Source organism: Zalophus californianus, chromosome 8 (genome assembly GCF_009762305.2).
Source record: "Zalophus californianus isolate mZalCal1 chromosome 8, mZalCal1.pri.v2, whole genome shotgun sequence".
NCBI classification, from domain to species: Eukaryota; Metazoa; Chordata; class Mammalia; order Carnivora; family Otariidae; genus Zalophus; species Zalophus californianus.
This window is the reverse complement of record NC_045602.1, coordinates 112,446,977-112,465,707: the sequence shown is the minus strand read 5'-3', so window position 1 is coordinate 112,465,707 and position 18,731 is coordinate 112,446,977. Positions and strand designations below refer to the sequence as shown.

The 18,731-nt window shown below is 51.3% G+C and overlaps 2 protein-coding genes across 2 annotated transcripts in view; one reads left to right on the top strand and one right to left on the bottom strand.

Annotated features, from left to right (window-relative positions):
- Nucleotides 1-18,731, top strand: part of FAM110A (family with sequence similarity 110 member A) — a 122,222-nt gene that overhangs the window by 73,202 nt on the left and 30,289 nt on the right. The gene's annotated exons all lie outside the window — the stretch shown is intronic.
- SLC52A3 (solute carrier family 52 member 3) lies at nt 2,090-14,024 on the bottom strand. The gene is made up of 5 exons (XM_027620765.2): nt 13,967-14,024; nt 8,563-9,173; nt 6,597-7,102; nt 4,817-4,940; nt 2,090-4,326 (listed from the first exon to the last, which is right to left on the bottom strand). Exons 2-5 carry the CDS (start codon nt 9,127-9,129, stop codon nt 4,114-4,116), a joined length of 1,410 nt encoding a protein of 469 aa, XP_027476566.1. The 5' UTR covers nt 9,130-9,173; nt 13,967-14,024; the 3' UTR covers nt 2,090-4,113.

Genomic DNA, 18,731 nt, shown 5'->3' with positions numbered 1-18,731 from the left:
CTTTGGAAAAATGTCTGTTCGGGTCTTTTGCCCATTTTTAATGGGATTTTTTTTTTTTATATTGAATTGTATGATGCTGCCTCTTTCTTCCTACCTTTTGCTGAATCTCTTCCCATTCTCTGCTTTTAAGGTCTCATGTCATTAGATTGGGCCTACCCAGGTAATCCAAAATAATCTGTTTTAAGGTCTGTAACCTTGACTCCATCACCAAAGTCCCTTTTGCTATGCAATGTAACATATATACAGGTTTCAGGAATTGGGGTGTGTGCATCTTTGGAGGTGCCATTCTGCTCACCCCTAAACTATATTTGCTGAGCCCTTCTTAGGGAGAGGCACTCTCTGTGCTCGGGTCTAGGAGGCTCTGGGTAAATGTCTCTCAGAGTTCACTACTCCAGAAAAATGGTGGGAGGGAATGTCTTCTGGGGACCCCCCACTTCGGGATTTTGGGTGGCCAACTTCAAACCATAGCAGCCCCTCTTGCTCTGGTTCTCTGGGCAGAAGCTAGAACCCCACTCCTCCCCATATTCATACCCCTTCAGCTCCCATCCACTACCCTGGGATGAAAGGAGGGTCACCCTGTCCTTTTTCTGTACAGACCCTATGCTCAGTCAGTCATCCATCACCAGAAAAAATTCTAAGGAGGCCAACAGAAAGGACAAATCGTGTATTTCAGTCTGTGTGTTATACTGCTCCCCGCCCCCCCAGGGTGCCTGTAGTAGTTTCTGAACCTGTTCGCATCTGCTGTGGTCCTTGCAATGTCACTACCCACCCCCAAACCCCATACAGGCCAACACAACCCTCCACCCCTTCATAACCTTGGCCTCTAAGGTCCCTCCCTCTGCAAGCTGCTTGCTGCCCCCCACCCCACAGCTTTTGCAAGTCAGTTTCTGCTGCCGGGAGCACACCCTCCTTCTGGCTTTGCCCCCTTCCCTCCCACTGCCCTAAGATACCAGCTCAGGGACATCCTAGGGGAACCCGCCCACCTGCTGCCAACCCCAGGCTGAATCCAGAGTCCTGAGCTCATTCTTCAGGGAACTTATTTGGTTGGAGGGCAGAGAGGGCAGGTGACTCAGTCACCCTAGCAACCGGGTTTAACTTGGGGAGGGCAGGGGCGGGAGGGCCATCCAGGGTCTTTAGTAGATGTTCTCAGAAAGTAGAAGCTTTTAATGACATTTATTGAGCACTTGCTGTTTGCGGGTGTGGCGCTAAGCTCACTGCACTTATTAATAAGGTCGTGCAACCCTCACAGCAACCCCGGTTGGGAGATGCTCTTATTGTCCCCATTGTACGGAGGAGACTGTGGAGAGCGGACTCATGAGCCTTCGCTTAAAGGCTGTCGATGTCATAAAGACCTCCAAGGATGGTGGGTGAAAGCAAAACCATAGAGAGGTCCAAACACAAATAAAAATGGGCAAAAGAGGGTGCTTGGGTGGCTCAGTGGGTTGAGCGTCTGCCTTCGGCCCAGGTCATGATCTTGGGTCCTGGGATGGAGCCCCACATCAGGCTCCCTGCTCAGTGGGGAGTCTGCTTCTTCCTCTCCCTCTGCTCTTCCACTCGTGCTAGGGTCTCTCTCAAATAAATAATATATTTTTAAAAAAATGGGCCAAAGACCCAAACAGACATTTTTCCAAAGAGGACATACTTATGGCCGACAGGTTCATGGAAAGAAGTTCAACATCATCACTCACGGAGGTGCCTTTTCCAAATACCCTGTCACCCTGTCCCCTAGTCCTTGCCAGAACCCATTAGCATGGCTAACTCCGTACTCTGCATGCTCTTCTGCATCCCCTTTCTCTGTGTGTGTAAATAATCTTGGAACATCTTCTCACATCAGTACAGAGAGATCGTCTCCTTGCTCATTATCCACTCCAACATCCTTTCTGGGAGGGAATGATTGAAAACAACCCAAATGCCCTTGTCAGGGCAAATACAAATAAAACTTCTCCCTGGTGCCAAAAAGGGAGACATCCCCTCTCCCTTTTCTTAGAGCATCTACTTTAGAAAACTTGCAAATTTTTTCCCTGCTCCTATTCAAGTCTTTTAAAAAAAAGCTGAATAAGCCTCTAGCCAGTTTTACCTCCCAGGATCACTTTTCTCAAAGACATCTCTTTATAACGTATATAAGACCATCTCTTTATAATGTAAACGTGAAGAAAGTCAGTGCCCCCATCACCCAGCCTCTGGGCGAGAGTAGGAGCCTAACATCAGTGTTTGGCTTCAAGTTGCGAAAAACCTCCTCATGAAGACATGAATTTCTTTTTTCTGCGGATAAAGACAGTTAGCTAACCCCGATAGCCATCCCAATTACTTACTAGGCGAATTCAGGATGAACGATGTGACCTTCCCTTGAGGACCAGCTACCATTTGAGAATATGGATGTAGTAGGTTGTATCTTCTGGACGATGTGAAAGGAGGGGTTTCTTTCTGCCTTTGCAAGCTTTTCAGTTGATTGTCTGTGCTGTGCACCCATAATCTGGTTTAACGCTTATTTAGTAATAAAATGGTTTTCTTTCTCTTCTGCCTTTGTGGAGAGGTTTTCTGGTTGGCGGGAGATTTTTGTTTTAAATTTTGTCTCCAATAGCTTCAAATGTCTTTCTACAGAGGACTGGTTCCATAAATTTGGTACCTCCCCACAATGGAATACTATATGGTCACGACCAAGAGCCAGAAACTTCTCTCCATTTTAATTGTTGAGCGAAAGTGCAAGGTACACAGTAGTTTGGTACTTTTTCTGTAAAAAGGGTCTGTATTTGTACTTGCATAACTCTGCAAGAGTGAACAAGAAACTAGTAAAAGTGCTTGTGTGTGTGCACGTGCACATGCGTGTGTGTCTTTGTGTGTGTTGAGAGGAACTGGGCAGATGGGGGACAGGAGAGAAGGAATTTTTTTGCTGAACATTTTGTATTTTCTGATTTTTGAAACATGTGACTACATTATTTATTCACAATAAATTAAAAGAGGGCTGGTGGCAAGCAAAGACACCACTAAAGAAAAAGAAGTCCCAGGACCAGACATTCTCTAAGCACTTGATTCTATTAATTTCTGAGCTTAGCCTTGACCTTAGAACTAACTGAAAACTGATGATACTGATTTTGGGGTTCATGTTAGACTTTTTCTTGGGAGGGCTGATTTTAGTGTAAAAGCAGGGAAATGTTTATCTAAAAAAAAAAAAAGAAAGAAAAAAAGAGAACAAAAGAACAGTCAGGTAGCGAATGCACTCCTTCCCGGACTTCCCAGGGTTCTCAGGGTCTAATCCTGGCCTTGGTGAGTGGGGGAGGGGAGGGAACTCACTTCCAGAGTTTTGGTGTAGCCCCTCCCCCCATCATCTCTCTGCCTCCCAGGAGGTCACTCACTTTCCAAGGAGCAGGACCTTGTGGGTCAGGAGGGGTGACAGGAAGGGGTGTGTGGGGTACAACGTCCATCCATATTGGGAACTGGGGCGTCAGGATGCCCAGGGTCCCACCCTTTGCCATCTGTCTTTTAGAAGCTTCTCTGCGAGGAGAGGGGGGAAAAAGGAAACGGGACAGGGGTCATCTCTCAACCACCCTGGCCACTTCTACGTTGTGTAGATTGTCCCTTGTTATTTCTGTCGGGCAGCAGATCAGGAAATGGCCCAAGAGGGCTTGCTACATGCTGGGCGCTTCTCCCCTTTATCACTGTGCTAAGCCTATGAGGTAGGTGCTATTTATCATAATCCCCATTTTAGGAAACCGAGGCACAGAGAAATAAGTGACTTCCCCGAGGTCTCACAGCCTGTGAGGGCTAGCTCACCCTCTCAGCCGTCGCCCTTCGGACACTCTTGAGCCTGCCTCCAGCTGGGTGCTGCAAACCTGCTCTCTCTCAAGAGTCGGAAGCAGTTGTGCAATGGAGTTGCGGGCACTGTGACACAGACTGGGGGAGGGCTGTGCTTTGCACTTCCAGGTCCCGTGGGGGGCCTTGTGGCGTTCTCCACCGTTCCTGAGGGGAGCTGGTGGGGATTGCTTAAGTGCTCAGCCTGGGCCTCCCAGCTCCCTGCCACTTGCCCTTGTGACCTTAGGCATGTGCCCTGCTCAACTTCCCAGGTGTTAGTAATGGGGGCAGGTCAGGGCCCTGTCCTGGACCGCTCCAGGTGTCCTAAGTGGAGCACTGCAGGCTACAGAAGTCGGCCGATGAGAAGAGCCTCAGCACGTTGACCAGCGGGAACATGAGCAGAGCTCCGAGGAGGGAGCCCAGCTGCACCGCCGCGCCGCACCACAGAAGGGCGCTGCGGCTGTGGTCGCGCAGGATCACGCCCAGCATCACCTTGACGTAGCTCAGACAGCCAATGAACAGCACCCACGAGGCCACCTGCGGATACCGGGCGGCAGAGATGCAGAGTGAAGGGGGCTTTGGGGTGAGCCCCAGGGGAGAAGGATGCTTGTAGGGTGACCTAACTGGGCTAAGGGAACCCCATGGAATAACCTTTAAGTTCAATAGTCTTTGGGGGTGACCCCCTAGGGCTAAGAGGGCATGAGTTGACACCCCCCCCCCCAGGGCAAAGGGGAACCCAGTAGCCTTGGTGCCCCTCGTGATCAAGTCAAGGGCATCTGGGAGAAAGCCAGGGCTGAGGTACACACGGCGGGGAGAGTGTGGCATTCAGCGGAGAGGCTGGAATGTCACCTTGGACCAGCCACCTCACCTTCCTAAGCCTCCATTCCCAAAGGAGAAGCATCCCTCCCCCTGCCCAACCCCACCTGGGGCTTCCTTCCGGCGCAAACACAAAGACTTTGGCCAATAGAAAGCGCCTTGGCTAGGCGAGGGGTAGGGAGGGAGGCAGTTCCACAGGCCGGGTACTTACAATGAGGACTTCTCCAGCCCAGTGGCCCTGCATGACGGGGCAAGGGCTCATCACGGCCATGGCCATGTTGTAGGCCCCAAAGCCAGTCCCGAGCACTGTGAGGACTCCCAGAACTGGCAGAGACCTAGGGCAGAGTAGAGGAGGAGAATGGAGGAGATGAGCAGCCTGACTTCTGCCTCCCCTACCCTGGGGCGCCGCATAGAATGGTCAGCGTCTCTAGGGTTAGAGGTCAGATCCACATGGAAGCTTCCAGGCCACCTGGCTCAAGCGGGTCAGTGAGCTTCCTGAGGGGCAAAACTGGTCTAAGACATCCTGAGCATTCATGGCAGGAGAAACAGAATGGACTCTGGTGCTACGGGGACCTGGTTCAGATTCCACTTCCCACTGAAGCTGCAAGACTGGTCCCTGAGCCTGCTTCCTCACCAGCGCGAGGAGCTGTGCAGGGCTGCCGGAACCTGTGGAACGGAGTGCGCAGGGCCGGGCCCGGGGCCCCACCCGGTGTTCCGCCGGCTCCCATTTCCTCCTGCAACATGCCCAACCTCAGCCAGGAAGCCGGGCTGACAAGGATGTGGCTCGGAGTCTCGCACTGCAGGCTGTGCTGTATGCCTCAGTTGACCCCTTCCCCTCTGGTGTCATCTACAACCTGAGGTCTCCATGATCTAGGGGTCCTGATGGCTGGCTGGGATCCCACGTTGGCTCTAGGTGTGACAACGGAGGACACTGTCCTTCATTAGAGGTTATCCTCCCGGGGCCTCCCTGTGCACACTCTTCAGAACACCAAGGCTGCCTGGGGTCCTGGGTGGGAGTGGAGGGCCTGCCCCTGCCTCTAAGGACTCTTTCTGCTCCAAGATTCTTGGAGCCGCTGTCTTTCAGACTGGGTATTTCTAACATTCTGGATGTCCCCTCTTCCACACATCTGTAGACTCTGCTTCTGCTTCCCCAGAAATCTCCAGCCTCCTTCCACAGTTTCAATCCCTAAGGGAGAAAATTCAGCTTTCTGGCAATGTGACATTTTCTGTCTGACTCTCCTCTTCTCGTTCTCCCTCCTTCCTGAGCTGGGGGAGGGGGGCGTGAGCAGGGTCAGAGAGGCCCATGAGGGCAGGCAGGGCAGAGAGCTGGCTGGGAGGTTGTGGGCCCTCAAGTTTCATGACCCCAAAGTCCGTGTGTCTCCTCCCAGGGTCTGAACCCCTGCAGCGAAACCACTTAGGTTGTGTACTAAAATTTGAAATCTCAGGTCCCAATCTAGGCTGGCTCAATCTGCATTTTGTCAATTTGCCTAGCCACTCTTCCAGATCTGCCGCTGTAAAGGAGCCAGAGTGAGCTGGAGGCGGGAGGACAGGGCTGAAGTCCTGGGAAATAGACCATGGGATTAGACCCTTTCTGTGAGCCTCAGGGTTCCCACTTATAAATGGGAACCTCAGCTCCTGCCTGCGCATTCCTCCTCAAGGGCCAGTGGCTGGTCAACACCTACGCTAGACCTGCCCTACACAGGTACTCTAAAATCTTTACCAAATTAGCTCATTTTATGCTCCCGGCAATCCTAGGAGGGAGAACTACTATTATCCCCATTTTCCAGGTAAGTATCCCTGAGGCACAGAGAGGTGAAGTGATTTGTCCGGGACCTCATTGCTAGGAAGTGGCTGAGTTGGGATTTGAACCCAGGCAGTCAAACCCTAGAAACCATGTTCTATGCGCAGAACCTGACAGTTGGGGTTTGGAATTTTGACTTCTGGAACGAAATGCATCCAACAAGAGTTCCCGAGGGCCAGTTGGGGCAGACCTGTGCGGCAGAAACATGGAGAGGAAGCAGGCGAGAGGGTTGGCCATGGAGCTGAGGGTGGCGGACAGGTGGTAGGCAATAGGCCCGTAGGAGAGGCAGGAATAGGTCTGCACGGAGGGCAGCACGCCGTTGGTGAGCGCATTCACGAAAGCCACCAGGATGTAGATGACGGGCAGGTGGGCTGGGTGGTCGGAGGCCGTTTTCTCCTCTGGATGCCCTTGAGCCTTGCTGCTAGCTCCTGGGTCTGGGGGGCCCAGGTCCTCCCCTTCCCGTGGCCGGATGGAGTGGAGGGTGATCTGGGAGGTGAGGAGGTCTTCTATGGAAGATTCCCTGGGTCTGGGCTGACGCTGGAGGAGAAAGAAAGCAACCAGGCAGCAGGCCATCATGAAGGAGAGCAGGAGGAAGAAGACCAAGGGCGAGAAGTTGGCTGGGAGGTAGCGGCTTTCCAGATGGACGGCGGAATGTGTCATCCCAGTCAGGTCAGACACCAAAGTGCTGTTAGCCTCCTGGGGAAAGACAAAACCAGGGTCAGGCAGATCCCTGGGGGATGTCAGGCCACAGGTAACAACAACAATAATAATCATGTCCAATAAATAGCAGGCATTGTTAGTAAGTAAGGGCCGAGTAACATACACAGAACTCCTCAGGCAATGATCAGAAATGCTCAGCGCTCGGGCGGCACTTTGCCTGGGTCAGCCCGTGCGTTCCTCCTCGCGGCCCCATGCAGTGGGCACCATTAGCCCCAGTTCTGGAGGGCTTGGGGGTGTCAGAACGCTTCGTCTTCCCTGAGGCTCACGGGGTGTATGTGGCAAAGCCAGTCCACTAAACTTTCGGACTTAGAAGGTATACCTTTTCCCACGCTACCGCCCGCCAGGGCTGGAGATCACAAATCCCATTAGAGGAGGGGCAGCCCCTCCCGAAGTTGTCCTGTGGGGATGTGGTCTGGTGTGGCCAGATCCCTTCTCAGGAAATGCCGTGTCTCTAGACCTACGCATGTGAAATTTCAAAACATTTACACGTCTTCAACTAATTCAAACACTTAAAAGTGGAGTGCTTGTAGGATATGGTGGCCCTGGGGCCCCTGGTTTGCTCCCATGGCTGGACCTCTGTGGTTTGGGCAATGCCAGGCGTTATGTGAAGTGTCCAACTTCACAAGTGTCCACACAGTGGAAAAAAGCTGGACGTTTTAACAACACGAAGCACTGAAGCAATGTCTAAAGTCTACAGTTCTGGGTGCCCGGGTGGCTCAGACGGTTAAGCATCTGCCTTGTGCTCGGGGTCCTGGGATGGAGCCCCGTGTCTGGCTCCCTGCTCAGCGGGGAGCCTGCTTCTCCCTCTCCCACTGCTGCTCCCCCTGCTTGTGCTCTCTTGCGCGCACGCTCAATCTCTCTCTCAAATAAATAAATAAAATCTTAAAAAAAAAATAAATAAAGGCTACAGTTCTTAGCCCTGGCAGTACATTAGCATCACCCGAGGACTTTTGAATAAATACAAGTTCACCATCCCTGTTTTGCAATTTGGAAATGCAAAAAGCTCTGAAAGTTCGGATTTTTTTCATGACTCAGTTGGCAGCCACACTTGAATGGAGGTAGTCTATTTACAGCCTACGTGCCCACTGGGCAGGAATGCCCCCCGGGCCGTAGGCAGTGACGTCACTGTGCTGGACTGCTGTGTCACAGGTGCTCTTGGAGACCAGGACAGGTGTGTTCTAAAATCCGAAACTCCAGATTCCAACACACTTTGGACCTCAAAGGGTCTCTGAGAAGCCCCACGCCCCAGAGAGTTTCTTTCATTGGTTGGATGGGGTGGGGCCCACCGCTGTGTTTCAGTAGGTCCCCCGGGTAGGTGATCTGATGTGCAGCCAGGTCAAGAACACCGGTCTACCCAACATCTAGGAAACACAAGCCCTCTGCACGGTCTTCCTTGTGACCAAGCATGGAGCACTGTAATGGGTCATGCCGGGTACCTGTAGGAAGACAGTCTTCCCGGTGGTTTCAGTCGTTGGGGTGGTGTCTGATGGCTGAGTGACATTGACACAGGTGGTGAGACCCGAGCCCTGGGTAAGAGCCACCAGGGCAGGCAGGAGGCCGCTGAGTCCTTCACCCACAAAGAAGGTGGTCAGGTAGCGTGCGGGCAGCCCGCTCATGAAAGGCAGGAAGGTGACCGAAGAGGTGCAGTCCACCAGGGCCAGGAAGAAGGTGAGGACCATAAAGGCGATGCTGTGGTGGCCGTCCAGCACCCAGGAGGTGACATTCCAGAGGAAGGCGAAGAGGGTGCAGGCCAGGGTGCCCACAGCCAGCACGGTGAAGATAATGGGCACTTCGGAAAGGCATCCGGGCCGGAAGTGATGGAGCAGGGTGACCAGGAGGGGGCCGATGTTGGCCAGCTGGATGACCACCGTGAGGTAGGAGGGAAGGTGCCACCCCTCGGGCAGCTCCGTCACCAGCAGGGGCAGCTCTACCCACAGCCCGTTGATGGCCACCCAGGAGCCCATCCCGAAGGTGCAGACCAGCAGGTGTACCAGGAGGGCCATGATGATGTCTGCCCTGTGCCGAAGCCGCCTCCTCCCAGATCAGCCTGCAGGGGGCGCCGTGGAGAAAAATGCCGGGTGAGCAATGTTAGGGTCACCGTCTGTCAAAACACCATGCTGTGGAGCCCAGGTTTTCCTTGATCTTTCCCCTTCTCGTGAACAAGTTGGCTTTTTATGAAAGGAAAACACAGGCAAATTCTTTTATAACTAACCTTTCCAGAGGGGCAAGCTTCCCTAACTGTGGCTCATAATTCCAGAGACCATCAAAGAAAAGTTGGACACATGTAACTGCATAAATATTAAAACAAAAGTCATCCGACAACAAACAAAACACCTTCTTCAAAAAAAAAAAAAAAAGAGAAAAGGTCAGAAATACCAGTAAGATCAAAAGATGACCACCTGGGGGAAATATTTGCAATGTAAATCATAGACAAGAGAAACATCTTCCTCTTATGTAAAGAGTTTGTAGAAAATGGGGCACCTGGGTGGCTCAGATGGTTAAGCATCTGCCTTCTGCTCAGGTCATGATCCCAGGGTCCAGGGATCAAGCCCCACATCGGGCTCCTGGCTCAGCGGGGAGCCTGCTTCTCCCTCTCCCTCTGCCTCTCTCCCTGCTCATGCTCTCCCTCCCTCTCTGTATAGCTGTGTCTCAAGTGAATAAATAAAATCTTATAAAAAAAAAAGAGTTTGTAGAAATTAAGAACAAAAAGACTGAATAGAAGAATGGGCAAAGGATGTGAACAGTTCAGAGGAAAAGGTACAAATAAGCCTTAAACATACAAAAAGATCTGGGCTTGCACCCAGCTCTGCCCCTGGTTAGCAGGGTGACCTCGGGCAAGTGACATTGCCTCTTTGTGCCTCCTATTCCTCATCTGTAAAGAGAGGACAGTCTTGACTTTATGGATTGTAATGATATGCAAATATGTTAATGTTAATAAGCTAATGTTTTTAAAACAGGGTCTGACGCACGGTAAGTACTTACGGAGGGCTAGCTATCACCCTCATGGTGAAATGCCGGGTTTGGTGACATGGTCATTTTTGTCCAATTCACATGAAAATTAATACATGACTAAATTTAATACATGACTAAAATTATTACAATTTTTTAAAAAAGGAAAAAAAAAGTTTCCCATGAGGCACCATTCTGGAGAGAAATGTTGATGGGGCCAAGCCCTTCCTTTTACAGATGGGAAACAGGGTGGGGTCTAGGGAGGTGGGATTTGGAGCCAGTCCCTTGCAGCATTTGGCCTCCTGACCAACCCCTGCCCCCAAGTCTAACCTTGCTCTCTTTTGGAAGCTGCTGAAGCATCCCCGTGGCTAGGCCTCACCTGGGAAAGTCCCAACCTCAGCGGCTCCTTTCCGGGTTCCACACACATGTAACTGCATAAATATTAAAACAAAAGTCGTCCGGCAACAAACAAAACACCTTCTTCAGCCCCAGATGAACTCCTTTCTTCCTTCCTCCACTGAGCAGAGTGCAGTCTGACCTGCTTTCCGTCCTGCTCTACCACGGTCTGTCTAGAGGACTCAGGCAGGTGGCTGAAGCTCTGTCTCTCACCTGTGAGGCTGGCCTGACTAACAGCCCAGGACAGGCCTGGCTCTGGGCCCCCCACCGAGAGCACCCAGGGAGGGAAGCTCCAGGCAGCTGTCGCCTGGGGAGGACCCTTGCCATCCCTCCCCTTCAGTTGTGTGCAGCTTCTTGGCTGCTCACTCCCACCTGAGACCAGACTGTGGCATAGAACAGGCAGAATCCCACTAAAAAAGAGCTGCCCTGCTCCAACTCAGGCAGAGTTCTGCCTCTGCTGGGTGAAACGATAGGGAAGGACAAAAAGGTAGAGGTTGAACAATATTCCAAGGCAGAGGCTGCTAGCTGCTTCCCATTACTTACTCTTCCCTTTTTCCTTAGTTGTCACGGAGACCAGATTTTTGGTTGGGCAAATGGCCACCGAGCTAAAGGAGTGCATTTCCCAGCCTCCCTTGCAGTGGTACACTGCCAGCCGATCGAGGCCAGGCCAGTGAGGTTGTGAGGGACTTCGAAAAGTCTCCTTAAAGATGAGGGAGCGTACCTTTCTGTCCTTCCTCTGTCCTGCTGTCTGGAACTCAGATGAGATGGCCAGAACCCCAGTGGTCGTTTTGTGCTAAGAAGGATGGTGTGGGGGCTAGAGGGAGATTAGACCTTAAGGCTTTGTGGTACAGAGCGGCCATACTGGTTCTGTTCTGCCTGCCACTGAACCATTTGTTCAATGCTGTGTGCATTGTAAATAAGCTGTTCTCTTGTTTAAGCTACTCATTTTATATACAGCAAAACAGTGGCCAAGTGTGCAGAGAGATGTTCAAGGAGATAGAGAGACTGATTATAGTAGCAAAAACCTCATGAGGACATTTATCTCCTTTACTCTGGATGTCCCAACTCAGAAACTCAGGTTCTGCCCCAAATGGGATTTGATCAAAAACCAAAATCAAATATGATTAGTTGTTGAAGTATACCTTAAAGAGACATAGAAAGATTAAGAGTAAACCTGGGGGCAAAGGTCTTCCAGGGAAATGCAAAGAGATGGGGGGAGGGAGAGAAAGAGAGAAACAAAGAGCTCTCGATATGGGATTTGATGCCAAAAGTATAAATTAAGACCCCGAGTCATTTCATACTGATAGATAGTCCTTAGTGGAGTCAAAGCAGTAGTGGATATCTAGAGTCTGAGTAACATTCCCCCACAGCCCCAGACATGCCTGGAGAGACAGATGGCAGCACAGTCTGGGCGGGGCGGTGACTCACTGCTCTAGGCCTTGATGGCAGAGGGCAGCATAAAATAAATAAGGGTATAGAGGAGGCGATCAATGATATTTTTAATAAACAGGAATAAGTAAATAACTAAAGGGAGGAGGCGGATTTGCTAAAGATGGTTACTTTTATCATCTGAAAAGCTATTAAAATAATGAGAGTTCAGCCAGATGTCCAGTTATACATTTATAAATATGTAGTTTTCCTGCATAGAACCAGTTAGAAAATAAGACTTGCCAGGGTAGTCATTTGGGAAAAAAAGAAATAAAGCTGGATCTCTTTCTTACTTCTTATCCCTCACCCCTGAAAAAAGAATTCCAGCTGGATCAAATGTTTAAATATATTTTTTTAATTAAAAAAAGAATAAAAATGTCCAAAGAACATAGAGGCAGAGGGAACCACCTGTGCAAATGTCCTGAGGCAGGAATGAGCCTGGGGCAGTGTGGCTGGAACAGTGGGCTTGAGGAGATAAGGGCAGGTGGGCAGGTAAGGAGCCTGAGTCTCCTTTATGTGCAACAGGTTCTATGCACCAAAAGACTAAATCCCCACACCCCACAGAGCTGAGTTGTCTGGGTTCTAATGCAGGCACCACATGGCTGTGTAAGTTGAGGGAAGTGATTTGGCTCTGCAAGTCTCTTCCTTTGGCAGGAAAACAGTCATGATGGTGGTATGGCCCAGCATGACCCATCTCCTGTGTGGCTCTCCTGCCCAGGCCTGCTTCCAGGCAGCCACACCAAACGCCCCACGCTCCTGGGCCTGGGAGACACAATGACCCATTGATGGGGGACGTAGCCATCAATGACAATGGCGGGGGGCGGCGGGGGCGGGGGATGTCCTCGGCAGAGCAAACTGCATGTGCAGAGGCCTGGTGGTTCAGAGCAGTACGGGAGTGGTTCACAATGAGTAGTATGTTGGGAGTATTTTAAAAAAAGTACGTAGCTCTTTTCTCTTTTCCCTCTAGTGACCTTGCAGTTCTTATTCATTCATTCGACCAGTACTTACTGGCCACTTGCTGTGTGCTGGACAGTAATTTCTGCTCTCAGGAAAGAGTGAGAAGTCACTGAGTGAAATAAAAACCAGCAACCGAGAGCGAGTCAGTAGTGATTAAGGGCTGTGGGAGGGAAGCAAAGCTGGGAGGAGCGGGCAAATGTAAATGGGGTTGTCAGAGGGAATGTGAAGGAAGTGTGGGAGTGAGCCAGGCCCGGGGAGAGTGGTGCAGGGGCAGGGAACAGCAAGTGCAAAGGCCCTGGGGTGGCTGCAGCAGTGTGAGCGGGCAGCGCAGGTCTCATAGGGCCCTGTAGGTAAGAGTTTGGGTGTTTCTCTGAGCCCAAATCTCTATTCCTGGGCAGAGGGAGGACCAGCTCTAATTGAGTTTTAGCAGAATCACACCGGCTATTGTGAGAAGAGTCATGTGGGGCCAGGGCAGAAGTAGGAGTGAAGCCTGTTTATCCGTTAGGGAGCTGGTGTGGTATTCCAGGCAAAAGATATACACATTATCCATTAGATCCTCCCAACAATCCCCAGGTAGGCAGTATGACGATCTCCATTTTATAAATGAGTTAAAGCGGCTCAGAAAAGTAATTTGCCCCACGTCACCCAGCTGGTCACCTGGGAGCTGGGATTGGAACCTAGGCCGGGCCGACTGTGGACCCAGCCTGAGTAGAGCCCAGGAGGGGAGGGCGTTACGAAGAGGCGGCAGGGGCTGGGCTGAGCCGGACCCCTTTCCACTCACGCCCGGGCCTCCCCACCGCGTGGGCTGGGAAGGGGAGAAATGAGACTCCAAGACATATCTGCTTCCCGGGCCCCACCAGCGATGGCGGGAGACCAGAAACCTAAGTAAGGCTCTGGAGGAGACACATAAGACTTCATCTGCTCCGTGGCAGATGCGCACCCAGGTACGGAGCCAGGACAGCCCCTGGCAAAGGGGTCTCTTTCCCTCGAATTCTTGTATCTAAAGCTGAGAGTCCCAGGCCCAAGGGAGTGGGGGTGGGGGGCCGGTGTGCCCTCAGTGTGTGGCTGGGCCGCCTCCTGCCCCAGCCGGCAGGAAGGGCCCCGTCCTACCTCGACCACCCGAGCCTGGGCAGCCTCCAGTCCCGGCGCTCCTGTGCTCTCCGCTTTGCTCCCTCACTGCATTATCAGGCATCGGCTCAGCTGTGGAGCTTTATCTGTGTCTTATCATTTGAGTGCTGACCACTCCCACTGGAGTATCATCTCCCTGTGAGCAGGGCCCTGTCTCTCTTCCAGGGTCCATGTGGCCGCCTGGTTTGCAAAGGGCTGGGCCATCGACCCAGCCTGCCTCAGCCTTGTGGGTTGAGTTGGCCAGGGTGGCCCGGGCAGTGCCAGCCGGCAGTGTGGGCCCTGTCTACACCCGCTCCTGGACAAGGGTCCCAGTCAGTGTTGTCCCGGAGTCCTTGGTGAATCCTGCAGGCCCCCGCCTGGGGCCTGGGATGTGGGACCCGGCCCGTCCTCATGAGAGTGGTGGGGAGGTTGTCCGGGTTGGAGGCAGGGTGGCTTTGAGTAGACAGAGCAGGGAGAGAGCGAGAGCCAAAGCTAGAAGCCAAAATGGGCAGAGAGAGTGACAGAGGGACAGAGGCAGGGCAGGGGGAAGAGGTAGGGCAGAGGGCAGGGGGTGGGAGAGGAGACGGAGGTAGAGGAGTGGCTGTGTGTGCTGGAACCCCGGCCTGGCTCAGCAACCACCCTCACCTAACCGCTCACATCCTTGTGGATCAAGAGGCTTTCTCTTGCCTCTCCTCACCTCGGAGGTCCCAGGCCACCTCCTACTCAATGTTCCCATTTCACAAATGTGGGGAAACTGAGGCCCAGAGAGGAGGCAGTGCTTGCCCACACTGTGTCTCCCTCCCAACCCCCCCCCCATCTCAGGTTGCGGTGGTCATCCAGGCCTGCTCTCACTGGCTGTGTGTCCTCAGGCCAGCTGCTCACCCTCTCTGGGTCTTGGTTTCTCCATCGAAGAAAGGGTGTGGGGATGCCCCTGTCTTGTTGGGCTTGGCTGATAGGGAGGAAGCAAGGAGACAATGGGAGCCCAGGCTGGCTGGCAGGGACTTCGAGTTCCCTTCCTCCTCCTCCTTCCCTGGGCCTGGAAGGGCTGCAGGCCTCCCACGAGGCTGACCTTGGCGAAGAAGCCTCCCTTCAGTGCTCATCCCAACCCCCAGCCCCCATGCCAGGCTGGTGAGACTCCGGCCCAACCTGGCAGGAACAGCTGTCTAGACTTCCCAGCGGTGTGGAGAGGCAGCTGGGCAGAGGTCAGTGGGGGTCCAGTCTTTTGATCCAGGGAGGAGGGGGCTGAAGTCCACCAGGCCAGCTCCAACCTGACCACAGAGGAGGAAGCCCTTCTTCCCTTCTATCTCTCCCCCGCCTCCAGCCCAGGAGTCTGAAACCAGAGGAAAAACCACAGACCACCCGCTGTCCCCAGACAAGTGCCCCCCGCTCCTCCAGTGCCCGGTGCCGGCCCCTGGTATCGGCAGCAGTGCCTCCCAGCCCTGAGCCGCCCAGCAAGGCCTGCTTACCTGCAGGTCCGGTCCCAAGTGCCCGGGAGGGGCGGAGGCTGCCCGGTTAGTATTAACCTGCCCCGCCCAGCCCTGCAGAGGGAGAGTCCGGGGAGGGTGGGCGGGGCTGTCACCGGCACCAAGAGCCTACTGTGTGTCTGCAGTGGCTCAGCCGCCCCGATCCCCTCGATCCCCAGGCTATAACCGGAGCAGTACAGGGCTCACATTATCAAGTGAGGGTTGACTCCTAGAAGGCAGAAGACCTGCCCAGGCTGGCTCTGGCCTCACCCCAGGGCCACCATAATTCCTTCCACACAGGAACAGGGCTCCCTGGAGCAGAAACTCTTGGTTCAAATGCTGGAGCTCAAGCGAGTCACTGGCAAAGTGGGGGTATTAATAGCATCCTCCTGGTAGGGCAGAAATCCTAATAGCCAGTGTGTGCCAAGCTGACTCTGTGCCAGGCACTGAGCTTGACACTCTTCACCACAGCCTTTGGGCAGGGTGGGGGAAAGATACTATGGCAATCCCATTTTACAGCTGAGGAAACAGAAGCCCAGAGAAGTCAAGAGCCTCGGTAGAGCTGGTCTCTGACGTCTACGGACAAATACCTGTCCGACAACAGTAATAGTTCGAATGTGATTAAATCTTTCAGGAATCCTAAGCAGTAGGCAGATACTACTTTTAGTTGCTACTTTACAGAGGGGGAAACAGACTCACAGAGGTTAAGTGACTGGCTCGAGGTGCTCTACCTGGGAAGTGCAGGGTCAGATTCGAAGCCGACTCCAGCTGATGCTCACACGGGTTCTGGCACCTACCTGGTAAATGCTCATCGCATGTTGACTTCTGAGAATTCTCGCCCGCTTTTTGCCTTGTTCTCAGAGATATTCCTTTGCTTGATGAGCAATCGCTCTCCAGGCAGATGTTTGGCATGAGAGGTGAGCAGAGCCCGGAAGGGGACACCGGACCCCTCTCTGAGCTGGCAGGGGCTCAGTAGCACTTCAGGTTGTGGGGACACAAGAATGTGCTCCCTAGGGGAGCCCCCGCCAGGACACCAGCCGTGAGAGGCCGCTCCTGGCCCCAATCCCTCCCGCCGACTGATGCTCCTTTCTGACTCCGACCATTCTCCTCCTCTGTTCGGCTGGACCCACATCCCTGCTGCTATGGTCTCCCTTCTGGTCACCTCAAAGGTGCCAAAAATACCTTGTGGTATTTTTATTTTTTATTTTTATATTTATATTTTTTATTATTTTATTTTTATTTTTCATTTAAAAACATATCTTTATTATCAACCCGCAAAGACTCCCCTGTTGCTCACCAAATTAAAAAAAAATGCCGGGGCTCCTGGGTGGCTCAGTCGTTGAGCGTCTGCCTTCGGCTCAGGTCATGATCCCAGGGTCCTGGGATCGAGCCCCACATTGGGCTTCCTGCTTGGCGGGAAGCTTGCTTCTCACTCTCCCACTCCCCCTGCTTGTGTTCCCTCTCTTCTCTGTGTCTCTGTCAAATAAATAAAATCTTAAAAAAGTAAATAAAAATAAAAAAATGCCTAAGCCTCACATTTACGTCCTCTCTCAGCTGGGACCGATAAACCCTGACAACTTTATCGCTTGCCCTTTCTTATATGTAGCCTTTCTTGCTTCCAGCCAGAACTGCTTACCATTCTCTTAAGTATTTATAGTAAGTCTAAGCCACCAAACTTTCCATATGAATTCTTCTGTTAGAATACCCTTTTTGGGGCGCCTGGGTGGCTCAGTCAGTTAAGCATCAGACTCTTGATTTTGGCTTGGGTCATGATCTCAGGCTTGTAAGATTGAGCTCTGAGTTTGGGCTCCACGCTGGGTGTGGAGCCTGCTTGGGATTCTCTCTTTCCCTCTAAAAAAAAAAGAGAGAGAGAATACCCTTTTTGCCCCATCTCTCTCTCTGCCCCCCATTGGAAAATAAAAAAACAAAATGTATTGAGTTATTTGTGGGAAGCACTTTGGGGAACACAGAAGGCTATATACAGCTTTTCCCAAGAGCTTATAGGCCAGTGACAAAGACAAGACAAAAACACATAAAAACTAAGCAACAGGATCATGGCAGGAGCCACACTGTCTACATGATGTATGTGTATTTCTGGGAGCCTATCAGAGCAGACACTTAATAAATGGATACAGGATATATACATAAATATATTTGCCCTGCAAACTTGTTGAGAACAACATTCCTGAGTTATAACACCTGCACAGTGTCACTGATTTCTGTAAGAATTTAATCTTCTCTCTCTCTTTTTTTTCTTTGAAGCAGACTTTCCTAGATTTTAATACACTTCACGGCTTTTCAAACCCAGGTATTATAAATGAAGATAAATAAACTTAATTTTCAAATTTCATCCTTCATTATGCTCTTCTACATTCTGGAACAATTTGACACTGTGCTTTACGACCAGCTTCAGGAATCCACAAGGTTGGAACTAATTTCATCCTATTACCAAGATGGTATCAACATGGATTGTGTTCAACTTTGGTATCTTCAAATGTATTAATAAGTAAGAATTGTAAAAATTTGTGTTGTAATTGTTTGTAATGGAACAAGCACTCCAAGTTCATATTTTAGATACTTAAACCTCCGGGACATAGTTTATTCAATTGTTTACAGTGTTTTTCAACAGCAGCTTTCCAGTGTAAAGGACCCTTGAAATACCAAACTTCCTTTTTCCCCTCAATTTTATTAGAACTCCTGTTTCTAATATTTTTTTTAACATTTTAAAATTTAAATTCAATTAATTAACATATAATGTATTACTGGTTTCAGAGGTACAGGCCTGTGATTCATCAGTCTTATACTCAGCACTTACCCAGTGCTCATTCTCACGTGCCCTCCTTAATGCCCATCACCCAGTTACCCCAGCCCCCCACCCACCTCCCCTCCAGCAACCCTCAGTTTGTTTCCTAGAGTTAAGAGTCTCTTATGGCTTGTTTCCCTCTCTGATTTTGTCTTGTTTTATTTTTTCCTCTCTTCCCCTATGATCCTCTGTTTTGTTTCTTAAATTCTACATATCATTGAGATCATATGATCATTGTCTTTCTCTGATTGACTTATTTCACTTAGCATAGTACCCTCTAGTTGCATCCACATCGTTGCGAATATATTGCCCCATCTCTTTCTGGCACAATCCTATCCATATTTCAAAGCCAATCTTAAATGTTATCTCCACCAAAGAAACTTTTCTGGATATCGGTTTCTAATATAACCAGTATACATTGGGAGCTTAATAAATGTAACATATGTAGCCGGGGTGGAGGGGTGCGAGAGCCCCTGGCCTCACGGCTCCCAAACAGATCGGG

Excerpts from the sequence above, each read along its gene's own strand:
- SLC52A3 (XM_027620765.2), bottom strand. The coding sequence starts at position 9,129 with ATGGCCCTCCTGGTACACCTGCTGGTCTGCACCTTCGGGATGGGCTCC. Across the intron at positions 4,941-6,596 it reads TCCATGTTTCTGCCGCACAG|GTCTCTGCCAGTTCTGGGAG; the intron begins GTCTGCCCCAAC and ends ACTCTGCCCTAG. Across the intron at positions 4,327-4,816 it reads GGGCTGGAGAAGTCCTCATT|GTGGCCTCGTGGGTGCTGTT; the intron begins GTAAGTACCCGG and ends CGGTATCCGCAG.